General features: G+C 46.0%; 2 protein-coding genes across 3 annotated transcripts in view; one reads left to right on the forward strand and one right to left on the reverse strand.

Moving 5' to 3' along the window:
- The window catches only part of IDUA (alpha-L-iduronidase), a 59,875-nt gene that overhangs the window by 37,821 nt on the left and 2,098 nt on the right, over positions 1-19,956 (reverse strand). The window contains exon 2 of the mRNA XM_053371263.1: positions 17,932-18,072. Within this exon, the coding sequence (XP_053227238.1) occupies positions 17,932-18,072 (141 nt within the window). The remainder of the gene's footprint in view (positions 1-17,931; positions 18,073-19,956) is intronic.
- On the forward strand, positions 95-13,797 carry SLC26A1 (solute carrier family 26 member 1). Of its 2 annotated transcripts, XM_053371261.1 has the most exons (4): positions 96-732; positions 2,262-2,366; positions 8,242-8,855; positions 11,490-13,797. In XM_053371261.1, the coding sequence occupies exons 3-4, from the start codon at positions 8,265-8,267 to the stop codon at positions 12,990-12,992; spliced, it is 2,094 nt and encodes a 697-aa protein (XP_053227236.1). In that variant the 5' UTR covers positions 96-732; positions 2,262-2,366; positions 8,242-8,264; the 3' UTR covers positions 12,993-13,797. The 2 variants fall into 2 exon arrangements, with proteins under 2 accessions (XP_053227237.1, XP_053227236.1); XM_053371262.1 differs by lacking the exon at positions 2,262-2,366 and having other exon boundaries at positions 95-732.

Genomic DNA, 19,956 nt, shown 5'->3' on the forward strand with positions numbered 1-19,956 from the left:
CTCTTCCAACTCTATGATTCTATGATTCTATGATTCTATGTAACAGCAAGTCATGATCCAACTGGGTACCATTAGTCCTGGACCCAAAGAATGTCACGTCAGTTCCTTATTGTATAAAAAGTATGCTCATTTAGCTGTTAGTGTACTATTAGCTCATAGTAAATGAAGCCTTATCTCAGCATTTAGCACACCCAGTTTTGCCCTGTAGTCCGCATTGCCAATATACAATCATCTGATCTTTGTAAATTAAATACATCAGAGTTTCTGATAGTTCCAGTTATACATTAAGCCACCCATAAAAAAAGACGTATAGTTGGATTTTGCAAAAAAAGTCCCACTGCCAAACCAAACAGGTTGTACTGAGTCCTCCTTTAAGTCACTGCTACTGTCAGAGACAAGGTTTCTCGGATCAATTATTACACAGGCTACACTTTAAAGGATTATAGCTTGTCTAATGTTTGCCACTGAAAAGTGAACAAGTAAACAGTTGAGGTCAAATGGTTTATAGTTGGGAACAGGGCGAGTGGAAACGCAGGAGGTTTCGGATTGTACTTTGTGGTCCTTTGTTTACGCCACTCAATATTTACCTAGCACGGCTTACGGTACTGCCCACAAGTATTAAAGCATATTCACCTCCCTCCTCAGCATCCACCTGCCTGGGTGCAGAGATTGTGGAAGGCAGGTGTGATTCTCATTTCTTACTTGCTTCACATGCATTGCTGACCAAGATAGGTAAGAAAAGCATATTCTTCTTTCACATTGCAAGAGCTTAAATGTCTTGTGTGATATCACAGGTGAAAAGGGGAACGGCATAAATCTAAATACATAACAAAAACAATAGATCTGTTGTGTTTATATATATATATAATATAATATAATATAATATAATATAATATAATATAATATAATATAATAATTCATTCATTCAAGAAGGTACCATAGGTTTCAGCGTGCTTCGAGTGTCAAACGCTGGTGGGTTTGATTTGTTTTTGCAGGATGTGTGACTTAGCTCTTTTTGGAGAGGATGAAGATGGTAGCTTTGAAATAAGAGAATATTCCTCTGATCAGGTCATTAGCGATCACAGCCAGTCTTGCCCCCGTTTGAGGGAACTGTTTATAGTGCCACTAATTTCAATTCAACAAGGTGCTTGCTCATGCCATTTCCTCTCTGCAAAATGCTTTCGGCACTCTCTTTGTGGCGCGTGAAAACCAGCTTTGGTTAGAACAGTAGGCATTCATGCAGCACTTTTTCTGGATGTTCCAAGTATTTAACTTCTTTAGAAGAATTTGCAAGTGGCTTGATTCTTTTTTTAAAAAAATATCTCTTGGCGGTTTGCATCAGTGTCAAATAATAAACAGCTAAAATCGGTAAAACTTAAAAACAAGTATATGTAAACTAAACAAGTTCAGTATATGTAAACAAGTATATGTATGTCTGGATAGGCTTGCTGAGATAAATAAGTACAGTGGTACCTCGGGTTAAGTACTTAATTCATTCTGGAGGTCCGTTCTTAACCTGACACTGTTCTTAACCTGAAGCACCACTTTAGCTAATGGGGCCTCCTGCTGCTGCCGTACCGCTGGAGCACAATTTCTGTTCTCATCCTGAAGCAAAGTTCTTAACCTGAAGCACTATTTCTGGGTTAGCAGAGTTTGTAACCTGAAGCGTATGTAACCTGAAGCATATGTAACCCGAGGTACCACTGTAAAAGGGTTTAGGAGATGTCTAGAAGAAGACAAGGAAGGTGCCTGCTAAATCTTAACAGGCAGGGAATGGCAAAGCATAAGGCAGTGATCAATGCATTTGTTCCTTTACAGTGTTTCCCAAACGTGGGTCTCCAGCTCTTTTTGGACTACAACTCCCATCATCCCAAGCTAGCAAGACCAGTGGTCAGGGATGATGGGAATTGTAGTCCAAAAGCAGCTGGAGACCCAGGTTTGAGAAACACTGCTAGCACAATGATTCAGACTTGTGCAACAGAACTCCCCTCCCTCTCTCGCTGTGCACACCACACCCCCTTCCTAAATCTGCTCTGGAGAGTTGCGGGAACCCCTAGAACAGATCTAGGGGGAAGGAGGGAGAGGGGACGCTCCATTGAGCAAGCGGAAATCCAAGCGCTACTTTGGATACAACCCACTGAGAGATTGACTCCCCACAGATGTGGACCTCGGCAATCCTGGATGGCAATAACCTTGTAACGTTATATGGTTATATGGTTCAATGAAAACTTTTTTAAGGGCCCTTCTCTCTGTTCCCTCAGCCTGGAAGGTGCAGTCATTTGCGGCAAGGAGGGCGGCCTGTTCAGTCGTGGCCTCATGACCATGGGATTACCTTCTGCAAGAAGTATCCGCCCGCAAGCCTTTAGGTGATTGTGTTAAGCTGATTTATCGAGTGGAGATCTGCTGGCATTATTTATTTATTTGTCTGCTTGGAGGCACAGGGACATTTGAAATGGCTTCATTATTATTAGCATGATGCATGTATGTTTTCATTCTGCTTTTAATGATTGTAAGATGCCTTGAGCTTCTGAAAAGTCAGTTTAAAAAATGTTCTAAATTAATATTATGCCCACATAGCAGATGTGGAAACTGAGGTGGGGAGAACAGGTTGCCTGAAGCACTAGTGCGCTAGACCCTGTCCCGGCTACTTCCTAGCTCACCACTCACACTCAAAACCTTTAGGCCTTATTTCCTTTCAATGGGTTCATTTTGTGCCTAGGACAACAGCAGTCTGAGTCAGCCCAAGGTGGCAACTGAAGGTTTGTGATGAGGAAATGGTCAAACAAGACACTACAGTGGTACCTCTGGTTGCGAACGGGATCCGTTCCGGAGGCCCATTCGCAACATGAGCAGAACGCAGCCTGCATCTGCGTGTCACGATTAGCCGCTTCTGCTCATGCGCGTGACGTCATTTAGAGCATCTGCGCATGTGCGAGCGGCAAAACACGGAAGTGACCCTTTTCAGTACTTCCGGGTCGCCGTGGGACGCAACCTGAAAAGATTTAACCTGAAGCAAATGTAACAAGAGGTAGGACTGTATAAAACAGTGCTTTGTTCCATTTTTCATTATTTTACGTTATTATTTATTTCACAAGCTTTATAGACCACTGGATTATAATAAAACCTCAAAGCGGTTTAGAAAAAGAGTAAAAAAAATAAAATTATCAGTAAAAAAGTAAAAGCTACAGTGGTACCTCGGTTAAGAACTTAATTCGTTCCGGAGGTCCGTTCTTAACCTGAAACTGTTCTTAACTTGAGGTACCACTTTAGCTAATGGGGCCTCCCACTGCCGCCGCACCGCCGCCGCACAATTTCTGTTCTCATCCTGAAGCAAAGTTCTTAACCCAAGGTACTATTTCTGGTACTTCTGGGTTAGCAGAGTCTGTAACCTGAAGCGTCTGTAACCCGAGGTACCACTGTATTTAAATCATCTCCCCAGCCCCTGAAAAAATCAATGATAAGCTAAAACCCAGATTAAAACACATGTCAATATTTTACATGTCTGGATAAAAGGTAAAGGGACCCCTGACTATTAGGTCCAGTCGTGGCCAATTCTGGGGTTGCAGCGCTCAACTCGCTTTATTGGCCGAGGGAGCCGGCGTACAGCTTCCGGGTCATGTGGCCAGCAGGACTAAGCCGCTTCTGGCGAACCAGAGCAGCGCACGGAAACACCGTTTACCTTCCCGCCGGAGCGGTACCTATTTATCTACTTGCACTTTGATGTGCTTTTGTACTGCTAGGTTGGCAGGAGCAGGGACTGAGCAACGGGAGCTCACCCCGTCGCGGGGATTCGAACTGCTGACCCTCTGATCGGCAAGTCCTAGGCTCTGTGGTTTAACCCACAGCGCCACCTGCATCCCCACATGTCTGGATAGCCTTGCTTAAACAAGCCTAGCATGCACTGAAAAGAATGCAGGAAAAGCACCTCCCTGCCTCATGAAGTTCCAAAGAGATTGAGCTCTTACAAGTGCATAATGAATATTATATGGCACCTGTAACAGCACCAGTTCTGCCGATCGAAGCTGTTGGGTCGGCATATACGGGGTAATGCTGTTGGCACCCGTCTGTCTCGAGAGACAATGGAGTGTGCCTCTGGGGTCAAGTCAAACCTCTGGGTTAGCAGCACCGAAGTGACTTCCCGGGGCGCAAGCCTGGGCAGTGTGTCTGGAGGTCCTGGGCTGCCCAGACGACAAGACCCCCCCTCTTGGCCTCACTGATGGGGTCCAAAGGAAAGCAGAGCAAAATGTCTGGCACCAGCTTGGGGCTATATATATCATAGTATTAAGATGATAGGTAAAGGTAAAGGGGCCCCTGACCATCAGGTCCAGTCGTGACCGACTCTGGAGTTGTGGCGCTCATCTCGCTTTATTGGCCGTGGGAGCTGGCGTACAGCTTCCGGGTCATGTGGCCAGCATGACTAAGCCGCTTCTGGTGAAGCAGAGCAGCGCACGGAAACGCCGTTTACCTTCCCGCCACAGTGGTACCTATTTATCTACTTGCACTTTGATGTGCTTTCAAACTGCTAGGTTGGCAGGAGCTGGACCGAGCAACGGGAGCTCACCCCGTCGCAGGGATTCGAACCGCCGACCTTCTGATCGGCAAGCCCTAGGCTCTGTGGTTTAACCCACAGCACCACCCGCATCCGTTTCATTAAGATGATACTTTTTCTTTAAAGACTGATATGTTATCCTAACACTGTTAGTATTCTAAGCCTTACCTGAAAGTTGCAACCTTCTAAGCGGCTTCCTTTTAAATAATTTTCTGCCAGCTGGAATGCTGTTACATGTTACCAGTTTCCTGACATTTGACTTAGTAGTTAACATTCAGCACACAAAAATAGGACGAAGAGGGAGCAGGTCAGGTCAAGGGAACTTCTCAGAGTTTTTTTAATTGCCCTGATTCTTTAACTAGTTTACTTGGGTACATTTCTGCTTCCAAGAAAATCATTAAGCAGTGCTGTACCATCTCACAGAAAGCAATAAACATCATTTATGGCTAAACAAAATAAAAGACGGGTTGTTTGAAGCGGGAATTTCAACAGAGCACTATAAAAGCAGTGTTCTTTAACCTTTAACAACTATAGTCTTGCTCAGAGTCTCAAATTGAAACCTCTGATTTACTGAAATAATATTCCCCTTAAGCTTTGATGCATTATGGGAGAGCTGCTAATAGCTAAAAATGTGTGTGTGTGTGTGTGTGTGTGTGTGTGTGTGTGCGTGTGTGTAATATTCCCTGTTAACTACCCTGTTCTGTGACCTACAAAGTTATATGTGACTTACCTCCTAGTAAGCTTATTTACATAATTACAGTGGTAGCTCGGGTTAAGTACTTAATTCGTTCTGGAGGTCTGTTCTTAACCTGAAACTGTTCTTAACCTGAAGCACCACTTTAGCTAATGGGGCCTCCCGCTGCTGCCCCCAATTTCTGTTCTCAGCCTGAAGCAAAGTTCTTAACCCGAGGTACTATTTCTAGATTAGCAGAGTCTGTAACCTGAAGTGTCTGTAACCTGAAGCGTATGTAACCCAAGGTACCTCTGTATTGAAATATTGCTCTCTGACAGCACAATGTTCACTCAGAAAAGACACCTAATGACACATCTCAAAATATTATGTGAACAGTCCTTACGATCCTTAAGAAGAGACCTGTCTTACATCTAACCACCACAGCTACAGAGGAATAACTAAATATATCCATTAAGACACGATACTTAATATAGACATATATATCTTGACACCCACAGTGTACTGTTGTTGGCACCCATCTCACTCTCTCTTTTCCTCAAGCAACAATGGAAGGCACCTTTGTGGGTCTAGTCAAACTTGGCACCAGCCTGGTTGCAGGAGTTGCGGGAAGGAGGTGTACAAGGCGCCATCCAACCATCTTAGAGACTCCACTCCAGATTTGTGTAGGGTTTACTTCTTAGACTTCTCTTCTCCCAAAGATATCCCACAAGGCAATGGAGGCTTGAGATGGGTTTTCCTTCTCCTAGATGGGCTACCTTCTCAGGTTGATGAGCCCAATCTGCCCCTCACTTCCCCCGACAGCAGGTGCAGAAACTGCCTTCTTGACCATTGAAGCCACCATCGGTCTCAACTGCTCAATTTGCTGGAGCCAGTGTATTGCATAAATCAGGCATGTCCAACTCCCAAGAGACTGCGATCTACTCCCACTATTTAAAAAAACTGGCAGTGATTGACCCATTGGATTGACCAAAGTTGTTGAGATTTTTGGGGGAGGAAGACACAAAGTTGTTGAGCTTTCTTTGGCGAGGGAGATCCAAAGTTGTTGAGCTTTCTTTTTCTTTTTTTGGGTGATCGCTCAGGATGACGTGATCGAACAGGGATGCCCCGCGATCGACTAGTAGATCACGATCGACCAGTTGGACATGCCTGGTATACATAAAACAATAGTAATTCCCAGTCGGAACAGCAATAGACAGGTGACTGTCTTAGATCTTTCACCAGTTTGGCAATCATGCAGTAGCAATCCATGCTAATCCTACTCAGAGTAGACCCATTGGAATTAAGGGACTAAGTCATGGCCCTTCATTTCAACGGGTCTACTCTGAGTAGGACTAACATTGGAGACAACCTAATGTTCTCAGTCCCAGATATAACAACATTTCAGACTTGACTGTATAAAAATGATGAGATGAGATGGGGCTGGGGTCTCGTTGCAGTTGGGGGGGGGGAATCTTTCCTAATTCCAGGTGCCTCCCTATATCCCATGCCAAGCCCACAGAGCAATGAAATTGTAAGACTGGGTCACAAGCAGTTTCTGGGCTGGCAACTGAATCTGAAGAACTAAAATTGGTTCCTGAATGGTGGGGCTTCATTGAGAGGGAGACTCCCTATAAAAAAAGACCTGCTGATAGAAATAGATTTAGATCTCTAGTAACAAAAAGCAAGGCACAGATGCTTTATCTTTTTAAAAATGAGCATGATTCCTTGTTTAAAGGCGCTGTGAGGTGAACCTATAAAGCCCTAAAGCTGGTTTCATTTTCCTCTAGCAGCCCCTGCTGGTAGACTTTCTATTTCAACTGGACATGGAATATAGAAAAAGATGTACAGTGCTGCTTTAAGCACTAACCATAATCTTCTATCTGTTTCTGAACCTTCTGTATATGCTGGAGCAAAAAATCTATTTGCTGTTTTAACTGGGCTGTTTGTTTAAATGAGCAATCCTATAGAGAAATTATAGAGGAAAGAGATGCCAGAACTTACCTGGTAAAAGGTAAAGGACTCTTGGACGGTTAAGTCCAGCCAAAGGCGACTATGAGGTTCTGGCACTCATCACACTTTCAGGCTGAGGGAGCCGGCATTTGTCCACAGACAGCTTTCTGGGTCATGTGGCCAACATAACTAAACTGCTTCTGGCACAACAGAACACTGTGACAGAAACCAGAGCGCACGGAAATGCCATTTACCTTCCTGCCGCAGAGGTACCTATTTATCTACTTGCACTGGTGTTCTTTCGAGCTGCTAGGTTGGCAGGAGCTGGGACAGAGCAATGGTAGCTCACCCCATCACGGGGATTCGAACTGCCAACCTTCTGATTGGCAAGCCCAAGAGGCTCAGTGGTTTAGACCACAGTGCCACAACAGCACAGGAGGAGAGAATGGGGGGAAACACAAGCAGAAAATAGCATAATGCTTGCTGTGGCAGCAGTGCAGCCCACACCCCGCAGGATAGAAGCAATGAACTCACAAAGACACTTCCCTGACCCCAAGACACACAGCAGCATATGCAGGGCCAGGCAAGCAAATAGCCGGTAGAGCATGAGACTCTTAAATCTTAGGGTTGTGGGTTCGAGCCCTGCGTTGGGCAAAACATTCCTGCCCTGCAGGGGGTTGACTAGATGACTCTTATGGTCCCTTCTAACTCTATGCAGTGCTTTTTTTCTAAAAAAAATGTTTAGGGGTACCCTTATTTTCCTACTCATATTGAAATACTGCCCCTCAATGAGGCCAAACTTAGATTCACAAGATGTATAGGGGTATGCGTACCCCTGCGCACCCCCAGAAAAAAGCACTGATTCTATGACTCTATGATTAATTTAAATAGCCCAGAATCTTTGTGATGGAACAGTATATACACAGTAATAGTAATAATAATATTTTATTTTTCCAAAAACACCAACTCCATGCTAAACTATACATTAGCTTGATTGCAGTATGATAAAAGAAACAGAAAATGTGCTTCATGACCAGACCATTCAAATGTTAATCTGTTTACATCCTAGGAACTGATTAACACAGACCTAGAATGGAGAAGGAAATGGAGACGGGTGGACTGGAAAATGGATCTCCTTTCCAGCTTTACATGGAAAGAAAGACTCCGGTCAAGATGAGGAAGACCGACATGCTGAAAAGCCAACTGAGAAAAAACTGCTCCTGCAGCACAAAACGGGTGAAAAAGGTAGCCACGGACTTCTTCCCTGTGCTGCAATGGCTTCCAAAATACAACTGCAAAGAGTATGTTTGGGGGGACGTCATGTCTGGCCTGGTCATTGGGATCATTTTAGTCCCTCAAGCGATCGCCTACTCCCTGCTGGCAGGTCTGAAGCCCATTTATAGCCTTTACACCTCCTTCTTTGCCAACATCATCTACTTCCTCATGGGCACCTCCCGACACGTGTCCGTTGGCATCTTCAGCTTATTAAGCCTACTGGTCGGGCAGGTGGTGGACAGAGAATTGCTGCTGGCAGGATTCGACCTCGACGACGACTCTCAGGAAGGCCCCTTGAATGTTACGCTTCACAATGTTACCCTTGACGTGACGAGCACCGAATGTGGGAAAGACTGCTATGCCATTGGGGTAGCGACAGCGGTGACCTTGATGGCTGGCATCTATCAGGTAACGTCTTCACCTGCCCGTTAGGCTGCAGTTACAGTATGTACAGTGGTACCTCGGGTTAAGTACTTAATTCATTCCGGAGGTCCGTTCTTAACCTGAAACTGTTCTTAACCTGAAGCACCACTTTAGCTAATGGGGCCTCCTGCTGCTGCTGCGCTGCCAGAGCACGATTTCTGTTCTCATCCTGAAGCCAAGTTCTTAACCTGAAGCACTATTTCTGGGTTAGCGGAGTCTGTAACCTGAAGCGTATGTAACCTGAGGTACCACTGTACTTACCACCGCCTCTTCTTATGGTGACCACGGCAAACCTGGAAGTAACTGGCAGGTTTGCTGCTGTTCGCGCATGCACAGGAGCGCCAATCGCCATTCGCACATGCGCAGAAGCGGGCAATCGCCGCCTGCGCACAATGGCGCCTCTACCAGTGACCCATTTCGACCTCTGGAATGGATTATGGTCCCAAATAGAGGTTCCACTGTATGTGTGTTTATTCAATCCTCCATCATCCCAGTGGTGTAGCAGCAGTTATTGGTGCCCGGGGCAGATGGGCAGGCGGGGTGCGGATGCGTGCCCAGTGAGGGGGCACCAGTTCAGCCCTCTACATGACCCAGCCTTCACCAGAGCAAAGCGGGGCCATGCTGAGCCACCTGCCCACCCACACAGGGGGGAGCCCGACTGGCTAATGCACCCCTTGGTGGACAGAGAGGAGCTTCAGGCTGTGCTGTGCTGTGGGTGCCTGGTTTGCACCCCCACAAAAACTGTGCACCCAGGGCCACGGCCCTCCTGGCACCTCCAAACTAGGCCCCGGCGGCATCACCCTGCCCAAAGAGGCTGACAAAATCAGAACAACCATCACAGGCTATAGTTAAAACTAGACAAGTATCCAAAGCCAGTAAAAATCCAGAAGCACAAAAAATTCAAGGAGACAGCATAAAACTGGAAAACGCATTTGGGGAAGAGTCATAGCCCAGTGGTAAAGCATGTCCTTTCTCTGCAGATGGCCCCATGTATTTCTTTGTCATTGTTGGCATCGAAACACAATAGGGTGTGCCTCTGGGGGTGAAGTCAAACCATTGTGGTAGCAGCACTGAAGTGGCATCCCTGGAATGCAAGCCCGGGTAGTGTGTATGGAGGCCCTGGGCTGCCCAGACAACAAGACCCTTCTCTCAGCCTCACTGATGGGGTCCAAAGAAAAGAAGAGCAATAAGTTGGGCACTAGCTTGGCTGCAGGAGTTGCCAGAAGGAGGTGTACAAATATCCCATTCAACCCTTAGGAACTCCACTCCATAGTTGTGTAGGGTATACTCCTTAGACTTCTCTTCTCCCAAAGACACGATACTTAATATAGACATATATATATCTTGACACCCACAGTGTACTGTTGTTGGCACCCATCTCACTCTCTCTTTTCCTCAAGCAACAATGGAAGGCACCTTTGTGGGTCTAGTCAAACTTGGCACCAGCCTGGTTGCAGGAGTTGCGGGAAGGAGGTGTACAAGGCGCCATCCAACCATCTTAGAGACTCCACTCCAGATTTGTGTAGGGTTTACTCCTTAGACTTCTCTTCTCCCAAAGATATCCCACAAGGCAACAGAGGTTTGGGATCGGTTTTCCTTCTCCTAGATGGGCTACTTTCCCAGGCTGACAAGCCCCACCTGCCCCTCACTTCCTTCTATAGCACATGCAGAAACTGCCTTCTTGACATTGGAGCCACCATCGGTCTCAACTGCTCAATTTGCTGAAGCCAGTGTACTGTATACATCAGGCATGTCCAAGTCCCAAGAGACTGCAAACTGGCAGTGATCTACCCATTGACCAAAGTTGATGTCCCGCAAGGTAGCGGGTATGAATATTTTTCTTGAGATTTACTCCCAAAACCTATCTCTCACGTACGAGTATAGCTGCAAAATTGCGCTAAAAAATGAGGTGGTCTAGGCTTCCTACCGCAGATATTGCTTGCAGAACTCCATTTTTTTCTGTACAAGATAGACAAGGGGAGGTGAATAAAATGAAAAATGCCAGAGGTAGGGGCAGCGTCCTGCCATTAACCAAAGCCACTGTTGCACTTTACACTAATAATAATAATAATAATAATAATAATAATAATAATAATAATAATTTATTATTTATACCCCGCCCATCTGTCTGGGCTTCCCCAGCCACTCTGGGCGGCTTCCAAAAAAATATATATTAAAATACTCTAATACACTTATTCTCGTTCTACTGTAGGGATGAAATGAGATGCTGTGTGGGTTGTCTCTGCCCATCTCTCCACTGGCAGGAAGTAAAATCTTTCAGAGTATACACCTTGGGGCCTGAGACAACCCCCTCCAGTTCTGTTTCCTGCCATCTCCACTGCAGGTTGTACTGCCAGCTGCTCAATGCATGGCAAAAGAGAAGAGACGGGAACGCCACCTCGGAAGGGATTTTTCCTTCCTTCTTCCTTGTCTTCCTTCTTTTTCCACTCCCTTCTGCTACTGATGCTGGGTTTTTGCTCTCTCTCGGCTCCATAGATCTCCCCTTGCCTCCTTCTTGGTCTTTAGTCTTGTGCTTAAATAGGGGGGCAGGGGCAGCCTCCTGTCCTTAGCCAAAGCCACAGCTGTGCCTTACGCTTTCTCTCGTTTTTTTCCTTGCAGGTACTGATGGGGATTTTCCGCTTAGGCTTCGTCTCGATGTACCTTTCTGAGCCCGTGCTAGACGGGTTCGCAACCGGTGCTTCCGTAACCATTTTAACAGCTCAAGTGAAGTATCTCATCGGGGTGAAAATCCCCCGTGCCCAGGGATACGGGATCTTGATAACAACCTGGGTCAACATCTTCCGCAACATCGCCCAGGCCAACCTCTGCGATGTGATCACGAGCGCCATCTGCATCACTGTGCTGGTGACCGCCAAGGAACTGGGAGACAGGTATAAGCACAGGCTCAAGGTCCCTCTTCCCTCGGAGCTGGTGGTGATTGTGGTGGCAACCTTGGTTTCCCACTACGGGCGCCTGAACGAAGTCTACGCCTCCAGCGTGTCGGGCGAAATCCCCACCGGATTTATCCCTCCCCAGGTGCCCAGTTTACGCCTCATGCAGAGAGTCGCCCTTGACGCCTTCCCTCTCGCCATCGTCGGCTTTGCCTTCACCGTTTCGCTCTCGGAAATGTTTGCCAAGAAGTACGCCTACACCGTCAGGGCCAACCAGGAAATGTTTGCCATCGGCTTCTGCAACATCATCCCGGCTTTCTTCCACTGCTTTGCCACCAGCGCGGCGCTGGCGAAAACCCTGGTCAAAGCATCAACCGGCTGCCAGACCCAGGTGTCCAGTGTCGTGAGCGCCGTGGTTGTGCTGCTGGTGCTCCTTTTCTTCGCGCCCCTCTTCTTCAACTTGCAGAAGTGCGTTCTGGCGTGCATCATCATCGTCAGCCTGAGAGGAGCCCTTCGGAAATTCAGGGACGTCCCCCAGCGCTACCGCCTGGACCGAACGGACGCCCTGGTGTGGTGCGTCACCATGCTCTCCTCTGCCCTCATTAGCACCGAATTAGGGCTCCTGGTTGGGGCAGTTTTTTCCATCCTGAGCATCATTGGCCGCACCCAGCGCCCGCGCACTGCCTTGCTGGGGCAGATTGGGAGCACTGTCTTCTATGAAGACGACGGGGAATACAAGAACCTCCTTCCTGTGCCAAGGGTCAAGATATTCCGGTTCGAAGCCCCGCTTTATTATGCAAATAAGGATTTCTTCCTGAAGTGCCTCCACAACAGGACGGGGCTGGATCCTGCTGTGGAAATGGCCAAACGGAATAAAGCCAAGAGGAAAGGGCAACAGAGTCTTGAAAGAGGATTTGGACAGGGAGATACGACTTCACGCTTGGTTAATAAACACAGCGACTTCCAGGCTGTCGTCATAGACTGCTCTTCCATTCCGTTTTTGGACACAGCTGGTGTCAGCGCCTTAAAAGACACACTGAAAGACCACCGGGAACTGCAGATCAGCATCCTTCTCGCTTGCTGCAATCCCTCTGTGATAGCTTCTCTGGAAAGAGGGGGCTATTTGGGAAGCGCAAGCAAAGACAAGCACGAATTGCTGTTTCACAGCGTGCACAGTGCTGTCCAATTTGCAAAAGAGAGGGAAGTTTTAATGGACGATTCAGATGTATAGTCTGTGGCCCTCCACTGGCAGCTGAGGATTTCTGCATTCACGGCCAATAGGTTGTGGTCTTCAACACATTGAGACCTGGAGCCCTCCTTGAAGCACAGTGCGAAATATGAGACCACTTTCAAAGGGTTCAGCTTTTATGGATACCCAGTACTACAAATGCAACACAATGTATTTTAATCTTAAAAGCTAGGTCAGTAAACATACATAGCGCCAGTTCAGACATAACATTACACCATTGTTTAGTGTGCCTGGAACGTGCTGCAAGAAGTGCTTCTCTTCCTCCATCTACAAAACCAATTTTCTGTTCTGTACCAGCTCAGGAAACTGGTTCATTCCAAGTGCAAACAAACAGGATCAAGGCGTGGTTTCAGATCCTAGTTTGGCAACCAACCATCATTCAGAATCATAGTGACATGCCATTGTTTATTGTTATATCCAACCCAAGACATAGCGGTCCCTCAAGATTACATTTATTTCACTGCAAGGCTGTTTTGTTCTGAGAGCTATCCTTGACGAAACTTCTTGCTGGGAGGGGGTTATCAAACAGATAACCCCATGGATCAGTGCTTGTCAACCAGTGTGCCGTGGCACCCTGGGGTGCCTTGAATGATGGTCAGGGGTGCAGCGGGCAACACTGGCGTTCTGTCTCTCTTTCCTTCCCTCCCTCCTCTGATGCCCTCTCGCCTCCCCAAGGCTTGAACAGCTGTTTATTGCAGCAGCCCTGGCTATGAGCCCCGCAGGTGAGTGATGCCTCTGGGAGACACCTCTCTTTGGGGCAAGGGGTGGGGGCAGCTCAGAGACCAGGGGCAGCTCCCAAGGAGAGGGGAGAGGTGAGGAGGCTGAGGGAACACTCCACAAGGGTGTTCGAAAAAGGGTGAGAGGCTGCCGGCTCTGCAGGCAATGGGTGACGTAACTGGGCTCCTGAGCCCCACAGGGGTGCCGAATAAGGAATGTAGTTGGCCAAGGGAGCCATGGACTCAAAAAGGTTGAAAACCTCTGCCACAGATCATAGCTTCACTGGGCTCTCTTTGCTCACTGAGATGCAGAACGCTGCCAAGATGGACATTTTAAACATGTGGCATTTTAGGAGATGGCCCAAGATACTCTGGAATCAGAGAAACACAAGTCCAAATAGTGCTCATCCCCCACTGGGCCATGTACACATAAGGTAATGGAACCTGAACAAACTACACACTTGATTTTACCAGTGCCGCAGTACTGAACTAGCATGGACCAGCACTGATAGAGATAATGGTCTCGCCCTCCCATCTCACTCTTCTATGTATGCCTATGGATGAAGGGGAGGGTTAGGGTTAGGGTTAGAAGGATATGGGGAGGTGGAAGGTAATCTAGCTCAGTAGATATAAATCAGATCTGTCGGTGCCTCAAACTATTTGGAGCTTCTAAGAAACCAGCTGTGGGTTAAAAGACAGAGCCTAGGACTTGCTGATCAGAAGGTTGGCGGTTTGAATCCCCGCGACGGGGTGAGCTCCCATTGCTCAGTCCCTGCTCCTGCCAACCTAGCAGTTCGAAAGCACGCCAAAGTGCAAGTAGATAAATAGGTACCACTCCGGTGGGAAGGTAAACGGCGTTTCCGTGCACTGCTCTGGTTCTCCAGAAGCAGCTTAGTCATGCTGGCCACATGACCCAGAAGCTGTATGCCAGCTCCCTCGGCCAATAAAGTGAGATGAGTGCTGCAACCCCAGAGTCGGTCATGACTGGATCTAATGGTCAGGGGTCCCTTTACCTTGACCTTACTCTGGAATTTGTTTTGAATACCAGGACTGAGGTCTGAAATATGTGATGTAATAATTAAAAAGTGTGCCTCCAGGCACATGCAAAGTGCCTTCTCCTCAATCCCGAGCTAGTGCAGCCTATTCTCACATATTTCAGATTAAGAAGCAGAGCTTTGCCTCCTATCCTCTTGGTGGTACAGCAGTACAACTGCTAGCAAATTTGCAAAGCTAAGCAGGGTCAGGTATGGTTTCAGATTGGAAGTGACCTCCCCCACCCCCAAAAAATGCTAAACAACTTAATTTCTTAATTTTGGGTTAAAAAAAAATAGGGGTCGTCTTATACACGAAAAAATACGGTATATCCTGGTCTTGGAAGTTGGGAGAAGCAGGTGGGAGCTACCCAGGCCAGCCACACTTTGTGGACTCTGAACAATCTGTAAATTTGTGCTCTTCTCTTGGTTCTGCCGGCCTTAAACAAACCACTGAAAAGCCTTCTTGGGGATTTAGCAGTGCCTGTCAATGACTCCTTCTCCTATCCTCTTTCTACTTTGGAGGGTTGGGGAAACCCCCTAGAACAGATTTAGGGGGCGTATGAGGGGAGGAGAAGAGGGAAAGTTCTATCGTACAATGAGAAAGCCTTGCGCTGATGGAACTATTTACTTAGCACGATGCTGAATACAATTCAATGGTTCTAGCTTAGTCAACCAGCATACCTCAGAATAGAGCATGTGAAGAATGCTGTTGTTATTTTAACTTGCAGGAACACTCAAGTGTGCAACAAAACCACCACCAGGTAATCTGTAGTACAGCCTCTTAAAACATGTAAGGTCAACACATTTCAGTTTGCAATGTACTAACTTGGCTATTTCTTATATTTTGTGTTCTAAATCCCCTCTATTTAACCCTCCAAACTAAGCAGCCCATGGTCTATATAACCAGTTTAAGCCCTGGAAATTATTCCAGAACTGTAAGGGAACTGCCATCAGAGCTAGAGGCGGAGGGAAGGCTCCAGAGGGATGCCAGAGAGGGTCCCAGTAGGGAGAGAGGCAGCCCATCTGCTGGGGAAGGAAATCAGCGTAACACCAGTGGAGAAGGGGGGCAGATGGGGGAATCGGAGAGGAGGCTCCAATACTCCTCGCCGGAGACCAGCAGAGAGAGTACGGGTACTCCGCTGCCCACACCCTCCCTGCGCAGAAGACTTCCGCGCAGGGAGAGTAGGAGGAGACTTGGCGTCAAAGAACTTCTTTGCTGGAAGAAGTTCAAGAAACGCCCACTGACGGATTCTGCCAGCGACTGAAATAGCCACAAAGCTAGAGGCTGTCCAGACAGAAAGGGTTCAACCAGGTAACCTAGCCAGGAGTGGCGGCAACTTACGCACGAGCAACCCCTAGAACCATTACAAGAACGTACATAATGATTTATCACAGTGTTACCAACATTACTAAATTAATCTGGAATCAGAGTATTGACAAAGCTTTTAAAATACACATTAAACTGGAGAACTTTTTCAAATCATAATATTACTTAGAATTTGGCAAAAATTAACAATGAAAAGGTTTTGTTTCACTCATTGCATAGTAAACGATTGCTCCCATATATATGCAAGTTCATTTCTTGATGTGGAGTTATTTTCTAAGCGAGCTGCTGCTATGTGCTTTGTGCTTTTAATATTTTTAAAAAATATATATATAATGTATTGTATTCTTGGCAGCAACTGACCTTCAGATGGACTTATCAACAATAACAAAATAGTACACTTTGGCAGAAAACATAAAACATTTAAGAGTATTGTTGTCGTGTTATGTTCTTGAATGCTATGAAGAGATCACATTCTTCTAGAATGTAGGGTGGAACTGAGCAAGAAGTTGCAAAGCTGGATTCCTGTTTGCATCCCATATGAATGGGAGCCATGCTCAAGAAAGCGATAATCATTCTTTGTCATGCCATACAATGCATGAATATCCTTGAAAACAAAGTATCTTTGATACCATTGAAAAAGAAAATGATTCTGTATTTTTTCAATACCGTTAGAAGCATAGCTGTCAACTTACAGATTTGAAAATAGGGGACCAGCAGCCTCAAAAATAAGGCATCAGCAGCCAAAATAAGGGATTTTCCGGGCACAGGTATGTTCAACTTCTGAGCCCCTCCGAGCCAAAGGCAGAAAGCCCAGCCAGCAGCCAAATGAAGCCTCAAGCGGTGGTTCCCACAGCGCAGCAACCCGGCAAAGGGGATGCAGCAAGGAAAACCACCGTCACCTCTCCGCTGGGAAGCGCTGAGCAAAGGCGAGACCCCAGGCAACCCGGCTGATTTGATCGGCACAAGGCATGCAAGCTCCACCCCCCAGTCGTTCTTAGATTCCTTATTGGGTGAGCAACGCAGCCAAGCGACACAGTTGGAGCCTCCCTCCTCCCTGGCCGGCAGGGAGGGAGGGAGGGAGGGAGAGGAGCTGCTTCCTTTGAAAGCCGGGAAGTTTAAGGGACATCATCAATAAGGGACAGCAGCGGGACACGGCGCTGGGATAAGGGACTTTCCCGCCAAATAAGGGACGGTTGACGGCTATAGTTAGAAGAGGTCTCTAACAGACAGCACATGGTCAAGTTTCTATCAGAATAAACCTTACTTTCAAAAATGCTTATGGTTTTCTGCCACGGAGGCCTTGTGTGTTGCATACAATTCTAAGGCACGTGAAAAGCCTTGAAGTTCATGCAGAGAACCAATGAAGCCTCGTGGAAACTACTTGTTTTTATATTGATAACCTCCCAAGGCACACCATTTAGAACCCTTAAAAAATGGAAATCCCATCCCATTTGTGTCCAGCCAGGCAGACTGGTACCTTCTGTGGATTTATTTGAAGGGTTAAAGTTAAATCCTTTTTAAAATACCCTTCCACCTAAGCGCTCCCTCCAAAGATGGAATAGTTCCACCGTCTCCTCTTCACGCAATTTACCAGGTCAGTCCAGTTTAACTAAGACTATAGTAGGGTTGCCATACATATCCGGAATACTGCAGTCGGCAGCAGTGTCTGGACAGAAATTGGGGGGGGGGGGAATTCTGGGAAAATCCGGATGTACGGTAGATCATGTTAGGAGTGTCGTCTTTCCATAAAAACAGCTCAGAAACGGCATTTTTTCCCCTGGTGATTTTGCCCAAAAAACTCAACAACTCTGGCAAAAAAGAAAGAAAGACAGAATTTAACTTACCTGACTTGAATAAGTTCCAGGAGCCAGTGGATTCGAATTTGCTCAATGCCATTGTGTGGCACAGAAGAAATATAAGCCAGGTTAATTATTTGGTCTTTACTGAGATCGAACAAATCTGCTTTGCTGTGTGGCAGAGGAGGACTGAAAAGATGAGGAAAGTAATATTAATTAGAATAAAGGAGAAAGAAAAGAGTTTAATATCAAAGCCAAAAAACCAAAAAATACAAAAAGAAATCAAAGCTTTGCCGACTCAATTTCTCTAATTATAAATCAAGAAATAGAATGGAAAATAAAATTAATGAAAGAGAGAAATTTTGAATCTGCAAGTGTGGAAGTGTGGAAAATTGTTGGCCTGGCAATTTAAAAAGAGGCAGAAACAAAATACTATTACAAATATTGTATCTGATGGGAAATCTGTGGAAAACCCTGCAGATATAAGGAAATGCTTTCAGAAATATTTCAAAGAACTGTATAAAAGAGGTAAAGAAGATATGGACAAAATTGAGCAGTTTCTTAAGGTAAATGAAGTGCAGAAAATTCCCAGAGATAAAAGATCCTTACTCAATGACACGATTACAAGACAGGAAGTTGAGACAGCAATAAACCAAATGCAATTAGGCAAAGCCCCAGGACCAGATGGTTTGTCTGGCAAATATTATAAAACTTTGAAAGATTGGTTAATCCATCCGCTGGCAGATGTATGTAATAAGATATTAATAGGGGAGAAACCACCTGAAACCTGGAAAGATGCATATATAAACCTGATACCGAAACCAGAGCAGGATAGATCGGATGTTAAGAATTATAGACCAATCTCATTACTTAATGTTGACTATAAAATATTTGCAAATATTTTGGCTAATAGATTGAAAAAGGTCTTAATAGAATATATACATAAAGACCAGGCAGGACTTCTGCCTGGGAGACATATGGAAGATAATATTAGGAATATAATTGACATATTAGAAAGATTAGAGGCCAAAAGAAATTGTAAAGCTTTATTAATGTTTATTGATGCCTTCACATATATTATTTCAGCAATCCTTCCAACACCCTTGCTAGGTGCGTCAGTATTATCTCTATGTTGCAAGTGAGGGTTGCAATGGGGGGGGTGGGGGGGCTGCGTTTGGAACCTTCCCCCCACCCCCACCCCGCCTTCATGCAGCCAGCAAATGAACCAGGAATTCTTTCCATTAATGACAGCTTCCCATTTTGTACAACCAAATATTGTTTTAATATTCTGGCTTGTTCTTATGGAACAGGAAACTATGATTAATTTAAGACTCTTGGTTTAATTACAACTAGCAAGAAAGAGCTGTGCGTGCGGTTAGAAAGCTTGTGTATATTTGCTTCAAGATCCAAGTTCCAGTTTTTTGAATTGGCTCAGTGAAAAGCTTGGGTTTGCCAATTGAATTCATGGGGTAAGGTTTCTACTGCTTATTTGTTTTGTAACACAACAAAATCCTCAATAAAAACTAATTTAAAAAATAAAATAAAAGATGCACAAATGGCTTTTGATGGCTGGTTAGTACTAGCTAAGCTAGACACAACATTCGCAGGGGCAAGGAATTTGGCAAAGAAATAGCTTGCTAGCATAGTCAGTATGCGGGATGCGGGTGGCGCTGTGGTCTAAACCACTGAGCCTCTTGGGCTTGCCGATCAGATCATCTGCAACTAGACTTAACTGTCAGGGGTCCTTTACCTTTTTATAGCCAATATATCAGAGCTTTCCAAACTTTTCATGTTGTTGACACTTTTTAGACGTGCATCATTTTGTGACACAGTAATTCAGTTTTATAGGGACGCAGGTGGCGCTGTGGGTTAAACCACAGAGCCTAGGACTTGCTGATCAGATGGTCGGCGGTTCGAATCCCCATGACGGGGTGAGCTCCCGTTGCTCGGTCCCTGCTCCTGCCAACCTAGCAGTTCAAAAGCACGTCAAAGTGCAAGTAAATAAATAGGTACCACTCCGGCGGGAAGGTAAACAGCGTTTCCGTGCGCTGCTCTGGTTTGCCAGAAGCGGCT

This window comes from Podarcis raffonei, chromosome 17 (genome assembly GCF_027172205.1).
Source record: "Podarcis raffonei isolate rPodRaf1 chromosome 17, rPodRaf1.pri, whole genome shotgun sequence".
Lineage (NCBI taxonomy): Eukaryota > Metazoa > Chordata > Lepidosauria > Squamata > Lacertidae > Podarcis > Podarcis raffonei.

Coding starts and splice junctions, on each gene's coding strand:
- SLC26A1 (XM_053371262.1), top strand. CDS start 8,265: ATGGAGAAGGAAATGGAGACGGGTGGACTGGAAAATGGATCTCCTTTC. Junction 8,856..11,489: donor TGATGGCTGGCATCTATCAG/GTAACGTCTTCA, acceptor TTTTCCTTGCAG/GTACTGATGGGGATTTTCCG.